The 13,565-nt window shown below is 40.5% G+C and overlaps 1 protein-coding gene across 1 annotated transcript in view; it reads left to right on the top strand.

Annotated features, from left to right (window-relative positions):
- HMCN2 (hemicentin 2) overlaps nucleotides 1-13,565 on the top strand; it is a 196,004-nt gene that overhangs the window by 167,349 nt on the left and 15,090 nt on the right. Inside the window, exons 66-78 of the mRNA XM_018564746.1 lie at nucleotides 1,279-1,462; nucleotides 2,210-2,307; nucleotides 3,183-3,458; nucleotides 4,322-4,512; nucleotides 6,254-6,335; nucleotides 6,575-6,711; nucleotides 7,851-7,992; nucleotides 8,075-8,219; nucleotides 8,306-8,433; nucleotides 9,718-9,888; nucleotides 9,975-10,145; nucleotides 12,162-12,311; nucleotides 12,866-13,003. Of these exons, the coding sequence (XP_018420248.1) occupies nucleotides 1,279-1,462; nucleotides 2,210-2,307; nucleotides 3,183-3,458; nucleotides 4,322-4,512; nucleotides 6,254-6,335; nucleotides 6,575-6,711; nucleotides 7,851-7,992; nucleotides 8,075-8,219; nucleotides 8,306-8,433; nucleotides 9,718-9,888; nucleotides 9,975-10,145; nucleotides 12,162-12,311; nucleotides 12,866-13,003 (2,013 nt within the window). The remainder of the gene's footprint in view (nucleotides 1-1,278; nucleotides 1,463-2,209; nucleotides 2,308-3,182; nucleotides 3,459-4,321; nucleotides 4,513-6,253; nucleotides 6,336-6,574; nucleotides 6,712-7,850; nucleotides 7,993-8,074; nucleotides 8,220-8,305; nucleotides 8,434-9,717; nucleotides 9,889-9,974; nucleotides 10,146-12,161; nucleotides 12,312-12,865; nucleotides 13,004-13,565) is intronic.

Genomic DNA, 13,565 nt, shown 5'->3' with positions numbered 1-13,565 from the left:
CACTGCAAACTACCTTTCAGTTTGTGGTCTACAATGACCCCCAAATCCTTCTCCATTTCTGACTTCCCTAGCGGCATACCCATAATTGTATAACCCATTTGTTTATTTTTAATTCCAAAGTGCATTACTTTGCATTTATCGACATTAAACCTCATCTGCCACATTAATGCCCACTCCCCTATTTTATCCAGGTCCTCCTGTAATGTTATAATGTCTAAGTCCGTGTCTATTACCCTCCCAATTTTGGTGTTATCCGCAAACACGGAAATATCGCTGTTAACACCCTCCCCGATGTCATTAATAAATAAGTTGAACAATATGGGACCCAGCACAGAACCCTGAGGCACACCGCTCATTACACTAGCCCAGTCTGAAAAGGTGCCATTTACAGATACCCTCTGGACACGTTCCCGTAGCCAGTTCTCTATCCACGTACACACCACCTCATCTATGCCCATAGCCCTCAGCTTGTGTAGCAAGCGTTTGTGTGGTACCGTATCAAAAGCCTTTGAGAAATCCAGATATACCACATCTACCGGCCTCCCTCCATCCATATCTCTACTCACCCCCTCATAAAAAGTTAGCAAGTTAGTTAGGCAGGAACGGTCTTTCCTGAACCCATGCTGATTGTCATTAACTATCCCGTTTTCCTGAACAAATTCTACCAGATAATCCTTTATTATGCCCTCTAGCATTTTACAAACTACCGATGTTAGACTGACCGGCCTATAGTTCCCAGGTTGGCACCTAGCCCCCTTTTTGAATATTGGGATATATATTGGGTATATTACTCAATCGCCACAAACGATATAAATCCAACAAATGCCATTGCAAACTTGGTTATCACCTTGTGAAGTTAGCAGTGACATCATCACTGTGCAGAGGGAAGAGCTGTTGGAGGGACCTAGCAGGCCCCACCTACTGCAGAAAACTATAGGAAGGGGGCCACCACAAGTTACCCTGCACAAGGAAAGAGAGCAGCAGTGACTGATCTTTATTACAGGAAGCTTCACACTGGATTACTGCACAGATCTGGAAGAAATGCACAAAGCATACCAAGACTGAAGTAAGATTATGCATGGCTATTGTATTTAGACATTATTTGCTTACCTAGCATTTCAGGCTAGGGAACCCATTTAATTGATAGTAAATTTTTAAGATCCTCTTTTCATTATCTGCCCAACTAAGATGCTGATAACTCCTTGTTATAATCCTATAATGCTCTGTGTGTTATGGTATTGTAAACCCCTGTGTTTCTATATTGTATTTCCTCTACAGCTCCCCCAGTTTTTGAATCGGGCTCCAATGTTTCTGAGACCCTCAGCAGTGTCCCAGGGTCACAGGTTACATTGGAATGCCATGCCAGTGGCTCCTTGCCAATGCAGCTGGTGTGGATGAAGGATGGGAACCAGCTTTCCACATCCCGATTCCTCAGGATCTCCTCTGGAGGGCGAATCCTACGGTGAGGAACCAATTATTTTATGAATTTGTAGAATTCGTTTTTAACCTTTTGTGAAGCAGTAATGAGCAGCATGAATTTTATATATGTCGTCCACTGTTTATTAGTAGTTATGGGAGAAAATACTGTAAATATAAAAAGCAGGCTGTCATTTCAAAGAAGCTGGTAAAGGCATTGCATATAACAAATGGTGGGATCTAGAGATGTCCGAGCAGTGTATAAAGCAACAAATGCCAACACCGCACACCCCTAACCAACTACAACCTCTCACATGTTTCACCCATAGGCTTATTCATAGAGGTTAACCTAGGAACTTCCCTGCACCTGATCAATCTTAGATCTTAGCGATTTTGCAACTGCCTTTAAAGATGATTTATAAAACCTTGCTCATAGTAAACAACGAGAAACATGTGAGAGGTTGTAGTTGGTTAGGGGTGTGCGGTGCTGGCATTTGTTGCTTTATACACTTTTATTCACTGATATACTGAATTTGCTGTGAATTTCAATAAAGTCTGCAGTATTGGAATTCTCTGGATAGTGCGGTCTGTTCGTATACTATTGCAAAAGGCCCATCTTAATTATTTATCTTATAATCATGTGAGGAAATTCCAAACACATAAACTGTCAATTTAAAGCATTTTGGGGAAAAATAAATTGATTAAAATTTCTTATGTTTATATTTCTTTTGTTAAACCCTGCAAGTAATGATCTTTCTACAATGTAATATGATGTTACTATATTTCTCTGCAGGATATCTCATGTACAAGTAACAGATGCCGGCGTTTACACCTGTGTAGCATCGAGTCCTGCTGGAAGTGCAGAGAAAAGTTTCACCCTGCTGGTTGAGAGTATGTATAGTACCACATTGTTAACTGATAATAGATTTATAAGAAGGTACTAGTAGAGGATATGTGTATCATTGCGTAGAAACCCATTCCTCCATTCATGACTCATTAAAGTGAAAGTTTTATTCAGACATGGTCAGCTATATCGGCTCTTCCATATAGTACTACAAAGAGCCATAATAAATGTGACAACATTATTCTAATATCATTGGGTTGAAACAGAAGTTATTCCCCAGAAAAAGGACATCACACTGCTGCTGAATGGTATTTATGTTTAGCTCAGGCACTGGATTACTACAAACCATTTAGTCTAGAAATTATTGTAGCTGCTAGGTTTAAAATTAACCGCTGCACTACACACTGCCTGCCTATATCCATATTTTCTGCAGTCTGTCCCTTTACAATCCATTCTACATATATTTCCAACACTAGTTACATGTGTGTGTCATGTATGTTGCTACTCACCTATGACTTGTTTGTCTTCTACATGCCTGCTCTCAGGAGATAGAAGGTCAGTGAAATACTGAATTGCTTTGGAGATGTGATTGTGGTGCATGTTTTATAAAGAATGACTGAAAGACTTAATTAAAGGAGGACATATAAGTCAGCAGGAGGAGGGGCTTTTATAGAGAGGGTTAGGCCTTGTTTAACCCTTTTGGTTCCTGTCAGCTAGGGGTAATTGGATCTAAACCCATTTGTCAGCGCTGCCATGGAGTATAACCAGGAAAAGAAAATTACGGTAAGTATGATTAAATTTTCAGTTTTATTGTTAGCAAATCAGACAGAGGGTGTTATTGGACTCTATTAAACTCTTGTTATACTGTGACGTTAGTTTGGCATATCTGATTTATATATATATGATGATTTATCTATACCAGCTTTACCCGTGGAAAATTCTGAGAGCACAGAGGAAGTGACCGCCATCAAAGGCTCCTCGGTGACATTCACCTGTGAAGCTCATGGGTCTCCACTGCCCTCGCTTTCCTGGGAGAAAGATGGTGAACCTCTCAACTTACAGAGTAACCTTCTGCACAATGGTCTGGGGACCCGGCTATATCTTGAGTCTGTTCACGTTGGAGATTCCGGTCTTTACTCTTGCATCGCTCACAATGCTGCCAGGAGAGTCAGCAAACACTTCCGCCTGATTGTTTTAGGTATGTGGGCCAAGGGTGACTTGCATCTATAAGTTTCATGAATGACGTCTCCTATCTAGCAAATGTTTCCATATTTTGGCTCATTGCTATAGGCGACTAAAAACAAATTGGTCTATAGATTGCCATATAAACACATTATTCGATGCACTTAATTAACCTCTGAAATCAAAGACAATTTTAATGAACAACTGTTTAATTTGCTGATCCTTGAAGTGAACATGTACTTTGACCCCCTGCTAGTCAAAGTAACAGGTTTACAAAGTTGCTTTATCATTCAATAAGGGACAAAGAATTTAGTTATTCAGAGACAATTAAGTTATTCTGACTACTAAGGAGGATTTGTATACTGGCAAACCAAAAATTTGTTGGCCAGCTAGTTATAGTTCCTCCCACTCTCAGTATGCTTCAGTTTGTTGCTGGTGTCCTAGATGAATGGATGTTTTTTCTACGCCATTGTGCTGCCCTATAACTAAACGCATATGCTTACAGCAGAGAGAGCAGAGTGATGGCCTCATTAGTGCATTGGTGCTCCTTTACAGGCTGGGTTGGGTCCTGGACCAGGCTGCATTTTTCAACAGCAATGAAATCTGCAGGGAGGTTCAGAACCTGACTGTTAGGGATGTCTCACTCACAAAACTGTCTGAAGGAAATTACAAATCCTTTGGCAGGTAAGATGGAACAAAAATAGATATATTTTGTTTAGTACATAGCTATTTACCTGGAACTCATCTTTATGGTTAAGTAGTCTTTCTGGCATTAGCACAGTTGTAATTCCTGTTGGATAGTTTGATGCCTATTGATCACTATTGGTTGCTGATGCTTAGACAATCCTGTTTGGTTTATATTTATATTGTATGTCCTAGAACCACCAAGAATTGAGGGACCTGCCATCTCCACTGAGGTCTCAGTTGCTGTGGATGAGTTGCTGGAGTTGGTGTGCAATGCAGCAGGTATACCTCCCCCTCAAGTCACATGGGAGAAGGATGGACAACCTTTATCAAGTCCGGATATACTTACAAGGAATGGCACTGTTCTCAGGATAGAAAGGTTGAAGGTATGATTGCTAGTATGTCAAAGGTTCCATCTCTTTTACCTCTCAATGTCATATTTTGGCAATTGACCTACCTACTGTATATATATTTTACATACTGTCAGCTAAAAATATACATTTTTCTGAAAGTTCAAGTGTGTATATAGCCAAAACGTTTTTTAGATAGATTAGGGAAGGGAAAAGCCCCCATCAGTTATTTTTTGCTATGTGTTTCCCTTTGGGGGTATTTCCATCACTTCTGTCCTGGGGATGCAACAGGAAGTAAAAATATCTCCAATTTAAAGGGAATTATTTTCTTCGACAGCCATCACCTAGACAGCCATCACCAGAAATGTGTACCCATTAAAATATTTACCCCTCACCTCCTTTTCCAGTGGCAACTGTAAAATTTTGGATTTCCCATCATTTTCTGTATCAGGGACAATGGTCACTAGGACCAGTAGAGTGGGTGAATAACCCCATCAGAGAAACAGAGAGCAATAAACATTTAACAGGCTTTCCAATGTTATGTCAACTGAGGCCCATGCCTACCTAATGCCAGACAAAAGATTATAGCCATTCAGTATTTGAAAATAGAGTAATTATTGCTACTTATAACATTTAATGACAGAGAAGGATACAACGCAACAAGTTCACTTACCTCACTAACTCCCTGACAGCACAAACCCCCCTCCCCTTCTCTCCCTCACCGCTCTGTTCATCTGCCAAGAGTGAACAGAGGAAGCAATGTGTAAGCTCCAAGTCACTTCTCTGAGCTTACAGAGGGCCCTCTGCCTGCCCCCATGGGATGGTCTAAGTAGGAAATCACCAGCACTGTTACATGGTAGGAAGGAGAGTGAGTTAAATGCTCCCCCTAACCAGAAGCTAGGTATTTCTCGTCACTCCCTTTATATTTACCGTTAACATTGTTGTGAATTTTGGTAAAGCCGTAATAAGATACATTATTTGTGGACACCTGGCCACCAACACCTACATGAGTTTGATAGACATTCCATTCTAAAAACATGGGGATTAACATATAGTTAATGCCTCTATAGTCTCCACTCTTCTTGGAAAGCTTAACACAAGATTTTTGAGTGTGACTGTGGACATTTGTGCCCATTCATCCAAAAGAGCATTTTTAAAGTCGGGTACTACTAATGTTGGACACGAAAACTTGGCTTGCAACCGGAGTTCAATACTGTACAGTTGAGGTCAGGACTCCGTGCAGATCACTTGAGTTACCCTACATCTAGCTCCTCAAACCATGTCTTTATGGAGCTGGCTTTGTACACAGGGGCAAAATCATTCTGGAACAGAACAGGGCCTTCCCCAAACTGTTCAACAAGGTTGGAAGCACATAATTGTCTATAATGTCCATGTATGCTGTAGCATGGGATCCTTCACAGGAAACATTTGAACTTATTGACTTGGATGAATGGCCACATTCTTTTGGCCTAATACTGTACCATAAATGAGCTCTCGTTATTCTCACTACACAGAGCTACTAAAAACTGATTCCTGCTTGGTTGCTACACCAGTCTCTGCATTTCACACACTTGAATTATTTAGCAAGACCACAAGAACGTTGATAATTTTCTGAGTACAGTAACTCACAGCAACCATTGGGCTTCAAGAGAGATCCTATACAATGTAATTTGTTGCAAGGGGTTACTACAGGTCTCCCTTTACCTTATTAAATAAGTATTTCACTGTATTACATTGTGTTTGCTTAGACTTCTTGCTGTGTTTACTTTTGAAACAGGCTGAAGATGCGGGAATCTACGTGTGTCTGGCAAGCAGTCCAGCGGGAAGAGACTCCAGGGCCACCTGGGTGCGGATGAAAGGTGCGGAGTTAAATAGGATAGCAAAAGGCATATATAAAAGCTGACAGTTGTGAATACTTAGAACACCATAGAGTTCAGCGAGTACTTTCTTTGAATGCAGCAGTAATTTCCTTAATTGGACACTACCGTCAAAATAACAAGAAATAAATGAAACATGAAAAAATATGCATGTGCCGATATATATCAGTGTTTAGACAAAAATCAAACAGTAGTACCAATTTGTATTTGTTCTTTTTTAGTTCCTCCCAGTGTGATTGGATCTAGTGAACCTCGTTCAGTATCTGTCTCCATTGGAGGACAGATGGTTCTAGAATGCAGAGTGGAAGGAGATCCAGCTCCAACTATTCAGTGGTTCAGAGAAGAAACACACCTCCAGGTACGTATAACCCTGAAGCCCACATTTGACATTTTTAAGGCAGCAAAAGAAAAATCATCAACATCATTAAATTATGCTTGTACAAACTCTTTAACTCCATTTTTTAATGTTGGAGAGAAAGTATTAGAACTCCTTTTAGTTCTTATATCGATTTACTTCCTGTGTGGTGGACCAGACAGGAAGTTAGGGAAATCACTAAAAATGGGATGCAAAGAGCAGTATTAGCACTTGTTTTAATAGAGCATGGAGAAAACTTTTATCAATGTTATATTGCTGTCTGCCTCCCTATTGGCATAGGTATGCTATCTCATGGCCTAAGGGACGGAGCTAGTACAAAAGGGCTATTGTTGTCATTTATGATGTCTAAATACAGCCCTGGATAAAATATCAGTACCCGTCCAGAAGTCCACATCTGTGTCATAATCGACATTTTAGAAAACAACAGCCAGGAGCCCAACTGAGTGACCCATGCCATGTGACTTCTCCCAACTCAGTCGCTCACCTCAACTAAGTAGTGCATTCTTTGTGAACAATTCTAACTGCTTGTCATGTGACGAATCTCAACTGAGTGATGCACCAATGTGTTTTCAACATATCGACATTAAGCAACTAAGAAGTGGAGGTAGGTGAGGAGCGCCATGTGAAAGTCTTGAAAACTCCAGCTGGTTGGAACACCATTATTATATTAGGACACAGTCTGCAGTGCCCACAGCCAACAGATCTGACTCTACCAAAGCCCTGAAGAAGATGGAGCCCCAATCTCCCAAAAGGCATTGGCTAGGTTTTGTCATGTGATCTCTGTTCTCCAAGCGGCTGGAGTTTCTATGAATTTCTGTTTATGCATGTTGCTCCTCACTTACGTACAATCCTTACATGTTTGTATCCACCAAAGGTTGAGCAGACACAGGCCTACCCAGTACTGACAAGGGCTAGTGCTAACTCACACGTACAAAGGTACTATATATGTCTGTTATGATGAACTTTTTGTCAAACTATAAAATGTATAGTAAAAATAGTATAATCCTGTGACATAGATTAGCTGGGGAAACTGGAAACCTTGTTAACCTAATATTCAATAGAAATAAAGCACATCATTTGACATTGTTCTTATTAATTTTTTTTATTTTCATTTTTTACAGACGGACAGGAGAATCCAAGTTTTGTCCAAAGGCCGATACATGCAGATCCACAGCCTGCAGGCATCAGATAGTGGGGAATACACCTGCATAGCCACCAATCCAATTGGCCAAACCAGCCTGACATTTATTGTAGAGATACAAAGTAAGTAGACAGGAAATGTTGCTTCTTACTGACTCATATTGTTTCCAGGTGTCTTATGATCACATGACTCCCTGTATTACAGTTGCACCTTCAATTATGCCTGGACCATCAGTAGTCAGTGCACCTGTTAATGAAACTGCGGTTTTGCCTTGTTGGGCGGAAGGACTTCCAAAACCGACCACAACATGGAGAAAAGATGGCACTCAGCTCTCCGTGGAAATGTCCAGGTATTGTTTTTATTCTAGTGTGTCTATTTGTTTTCCTTTTAAATTGAAAATAAATTCAGCATTTCATGGGCTTTCATTTCTTTCAGGCTAGAGTTCCTCGACGATGGATCACTACGCATCCCACAAGTGCTCCTGCAGGACTCTGGGTACTACCTCTGTACAGTCACAAACTCAGCAGGAATGGCTCGACGTGGCGTGGAGCTAAGGGCTTTTGGTAAGCACTGATATTTATCTGTGTATAACAGACATGAAGTGTCTTCAAACTATAGTTTAGCCAGCCCTAACCTTTTTTTGGATAGAAAGAGAGAACCTCTGTTAGGTATTTATTTCTGTCTGTATTCCCCCCACTTCCTATAGCAGTGACTACAAAAGCAAGTTTAGGGAATCTCTCTCTAGTAGGGCCCCAGAAAGCAATAAAAACTTCACAGGGGTTTTTGACCATGAGTTTTATATACCATGAGTATAAATATATAAAAAACATTTCTTTCTGAAAATTGTCTGCGTGTTTTGTGTGCTGTACAATCTTATTTTTAGTTGTCATTTTTATTTTTTATTTTTACCAAAATGCAAGTTACAGCAGTCTAAAAGAATACAGTAGAAAATAAAATAACCATCGCAATATTGCATGAGGCACTTCGATAGTAACAATCTGACTAAAATCTTTGGTGATAGTAAAATGATTACAGTAAGAACTGTAGGAGTTCCATAGAGCTGTTGTGTTAAGCAGAGCAGTCAGAGCTTTAACCAAGAAAGGTAGCGATCAAAGAGAACAAAGAAACAAAGTAAGATTTTTCAAACCAGCGATCTGCCATAGGCGTATTACATTGGGTTCTACAATGAGCTTGTACCTGAAACGTTGAAAGCAATAGGGGAATCATAGACTGATTGGCCCCAGGGATGTCCAGATTTGTAAAAATGTATCTGTTTTCCCCCAAAGTCTAGCGGTTTTCCAGTCGTCTAACCTCCATAATATTATCTGAGATGGAATTGTTTCTCTTCTCCATCTTTTTGTCCCCTGGCTGCTGTGACGTAATAACGTCTTGGAATTTTTAGAAATATCAGGAAATGGGAGGCCGAGGAGATCGTGCAGCAGGTTCAGAGAGCACTGCATACCCAAAACCTGATGTAATAGATTGGCAACCATTTTCTATTAGTCTTTAATCAGTTGGCATTGCCAGAAAATATGATCATGTGCCTCGGAACTTCCCACATCGCCAGCATTACTTGGGGATAGAGAGATTTTAGGAATGTAGCACATGCAGGGATTTGTACCAGAACATAATCCTGTATAGCGTTGTACAATCTTACACATCCAAATGTTGTTTGGTGATTGAAAAAATATATATCTTGTAATGAGAGGAAATGGACAATTCTTTCTTTAGTTTTTTTGTACCCATGTTTCAGCGGTCTTCATACATGCTACATATGCAGCTATCTTGTTTTGTGTTGCCGGTATAAAATGGTGGCCCTTTTGGCATTGGCTTTGTATCTTTAACAGTTAACGGTGGCTTCTCAGAGTGGCAGGACTGGGGTCCGTGTACCAGAACATGTGGCCAGGGAGTGCAGGAGAGGATCCGGTTATGTAATAACCCCCCTCCTGCAAACGGGGGAAGACCATGCATGGGCAGGGACGTGGATGTGAGGGCATGCAGCTTATTACCCTGCCCAGGTAACAATTTTACATGCTGAAACCATTTAGCCGTGGAAAAAGTTGCTAATGTGATTACTGATTCCTTTTGCATTCTGCTTCTTCAGTGGATGGAGGATGGACAGGCTGGAGCAGCTGGTCACAGTGTTCAGCAACCTGTGGTGAAGGGAGCCGCCAACGCACTCGTTCCTGTTTCTCTCCTCCTCCACAAAATGGCGGCAGAGCCTGTGTTGGGAAGGATACAGAGACAGAGTTGTGTCAGCTACCTCAGTGTCGAGGTAAGTTCTACATAGGAAAAAACATTATATATGGAAAAGCATGTGCTTAATGACCTTCAGACTGGGCAATTCTGGTGAAGGGATGATCATACTTTCAATCTTTAGCACTCTGTGGGGAATTTACTATGACTGGAGCAGACAAAATCTGGAGCATCTGTGCATGGCAACCAATCAGCTTCTAGCTTTCATTTTCAAAAATTAACTGAACAGAAGCTGATTGGTAACGATGCACAGCTGCTCCACATTCTCTCTGCTCGAGTATTAGCAAATTCCGCCTCTGTCTTCATCTGATGGACATTTTAAACACCAATTTCAGCAAACAAAACTTGGTTTTACTTTTGGATAGGCTTTGCAAGATTAGATACTTATGTTGGAGTTTGAGTGCAGTCCTTGATCCAGTTGGGCAGATTTTATACCAATTTGTTTCCCTGTGACTCTAGTATGAGAAATTTGGGGATATAGGGTGTTACTGGGATAGGAAGCTATAAACAGTAATAAATACTTAGTAGAAAATGTTTTTTACACAGTGCTATATATCTACAGCTCATAGTATATGTATATAGTATACAAAGATTTTAACAAAATTGCAACATAATTTAAAAATGATTAAATAAAAGGAAGATTAAAAAAATATATATATAAGAAAAAAGAGAAAAAACGAAAAAAAACCCCCAGTGTTAGTGTTTATGTTCTTTATACATAGACTGTGAGATGTAGGTTATATATTTTATATACTTATTTCTACATATCATATTTTGTATTTATCATATTTTATATAATACATCGTGAATGAATTGTTATGTTGTAGTGCTATAGCTTGGTTTCATGCGTGATTCCACCTCCGGTCTACTCAGGATCCCTATATGAGTAGACCTCTAGTGATGGGATTCCAGAATAAATATTGAGACTTGCTAATTAGAGTCACTATACACTGAGTGGCCAGATTATTATGACCACCTGACGTTTGTAGGCAAATTAGCTATAATTTTGCGCTGAAGTTGCTAGAGGGCCAGACCATTATAAATAGGGAAGCAGGTTATTTACCACGACAGTAGAAGGGATTTTTTTCTGAAGATATGGGTAAACAACGCGATTTAACAGCCTTTGAACGTGGGATGATTGTTGGCGCTCGGAGCCATGGAGCGAGTATCAGCAAAACAGCAGGATTTGTTAAATGTTCAAGAGCAGCTGTTGTTAAAGCGTTTAAAGACTGGACTATCAGCCGAAAATCTGGGTCTGAATGTGCGAATTGTGGCCGTCGGCGACTAGTTAATGTTAGGGCAGAACGGAGAGTGGTAAGACTGGTACAAGACAACAGTGCAGTGTCAGATTCCTTGCATCACCTTTCAACATGCCGTGGAGTCACGAGGCGGCCCAACGAAGTCATCTCGTGGAGTTATCTCGTGGCCCAACAAAGTACTGATGGGGTGGTCATAATAATCTGGCCACTCAGTGTATAGCGCTGTGTAAAACACATTTTATACCATTTAAAAGCTATTACGCTTTGAGCATAGCAGCTTTATATTGTGCCCAATTATAGAAGTCCTGAGCGCAGAATATTATTTGATTAGTAATAAATACTTGACAGTTGAGCTTGTTATGGCCATGCATTTACCGATCCAATCATTACAATCATCGTATCATTATATTAATTGACTCTAGCAATTATGAATCAATTTTCGCTGATATATATGAGATTAAATGGAAGATGACATTTGGAAAATTCCTGTAAACTGGAGTTTGAAGCAGTCGATTTGATTTTGAGAATATTGTTTGCTATTTTTATTAAAGAAAGACTGTGAAAGTGTTCAGATTGATGTAGGTGAACTTTTTGTTAGAAAAAAATTTCAATTAGAAATGGATCAAGTGCATGAGAAATCAATGTGTGTGTTATTGAACTCATAAAGGTTTATATTTAAATGTAGATGGTAAATACATACTTGAATGTTTGTACTATTATCATCAGGGCTTCATGGCATACATTTCATAGTGTACAATAATATTTCTTTGTCACAGCTGTTGCCACCCGTGTACGTGCCAGCCTGATTGGCATTATCAATGATCAGGATTTTGGACTGTCTTCACTCAGTGCCAATATGACGGAAAACAGCCATTCCGGAACGACCATGATCACCAGCACCATTGAAAACATCCCCCCTTCTATAGGTACGTGCAGACCCCAATGTATTTTTTTTAAAAGCATTAGACTCTTGCAGTACTTCTAAAGCAAAGCTCAAGGAGAGGGAGCAGCACCACAAGGAAGAGAAAGCAGAGTGACAGAGAGATGACCTCATTCACTGTCTCCTTCACTCTCCAGTGACAGTATGACCTGCAAGTGTTATTTAACTGCAGCAGAAAAAAAACAGGTCTCCTGCCCTGCCATTTAGAGTTGTGCTGTGTGGCAAAGCTGTGTATATCTTAGGACTGGATTGGCAGGTAAAACAGCTCTCTCATATGTATTTTATCTCTGTATTTAACTGTTTGCCTGGAATTCAGCTTTAATATAAACTCTACATGTGATGTTTTCTCCATGTTAATTATAGATGTAAGGGTCAATTCAGTAGTCTGTAACAATTGATATTTTCCATAATGACCATTACTGACAGCCAATGAGAGCTGAAAATAACAGTCCTAGGGCTGAAAATGACAATTATGGCAAATCACTCATGCATTATAGGTTTGTGAATTGAGCCAACTATGTGTCTTGCTTCCCCTGTCAGGTCCATTGATGAGAGTGCTGGTGTCTATGATTGCCCCCCTTTACTGGTCTGGAGCGTTCCCCCACGATGGCACTGCCAATGGTTTCTCCCTGACTAAAGGTGTCTTCCGCAAGGAGTCTCAGGTGGAGTTTGCAACAGGTGAGCCACCGCAAAACCATTAGGTACCAAACAGTGGCGTAACCAGAGTTATGGGCGCCCGGGGCAGAACATTTTTTTTCGCCCCCCCCCATATTATATAAACATCCCCTAGAATTGTACCCCCCACCCCCACACATATATATCAGCTAAGGAACTACAAGTCCGAACATGCCATCATTGTCCCTGTACACCCCCCCACACACACATATCACCCAGGGAATGGCAATATCTGGTTGTTGTACAGGGGCAATGAGGGCATGCTGGGACTTGTAGTTCCCTAGCTGATATCTTATGAAGCTGTATTCCACCTGAAAGTACTACAATTACATTATAGAACTAAGAATACAACATAAAATAAAACTTTTTTTTTCTAATACTCACCTGATTCCTGGATCCAACAAGTGCAGCCTCCCGTCTCCCACGCTGTTAGAAGTTGCATACAGTGTGTGCTGATTATTATTACTTAAACTGGCGCGCGCAGTGTGCAGCTTCTGAGAAGATAGCGGGGAAGGCGGCTGCACATTTTGCATCGCTCCCGCTACGCTAATAGCGTATCTTCTCA

Source organism: Nanorana parkeri, unplaced genomic scaffold (genome assembly GCF_000935625.1).
Source record: "Nanorana parkeri isolate BGI_ZX_2015 unplaced genomic scaffold, ASM93562v1 scaffold778, whole genome shotgun sequence".
NCBI classification, from domain to species: Eukaryota; Metazoa; Chordata; class Amphibia; order Anura; family Dicroglossidae; genus Nanorana; species Nanorana parkeri.
The sequence above is the reverse complement of the archived record's forward strand: the minus strand, read 5'-3'. Positions and strand labels throughout refer to the sequence as shown.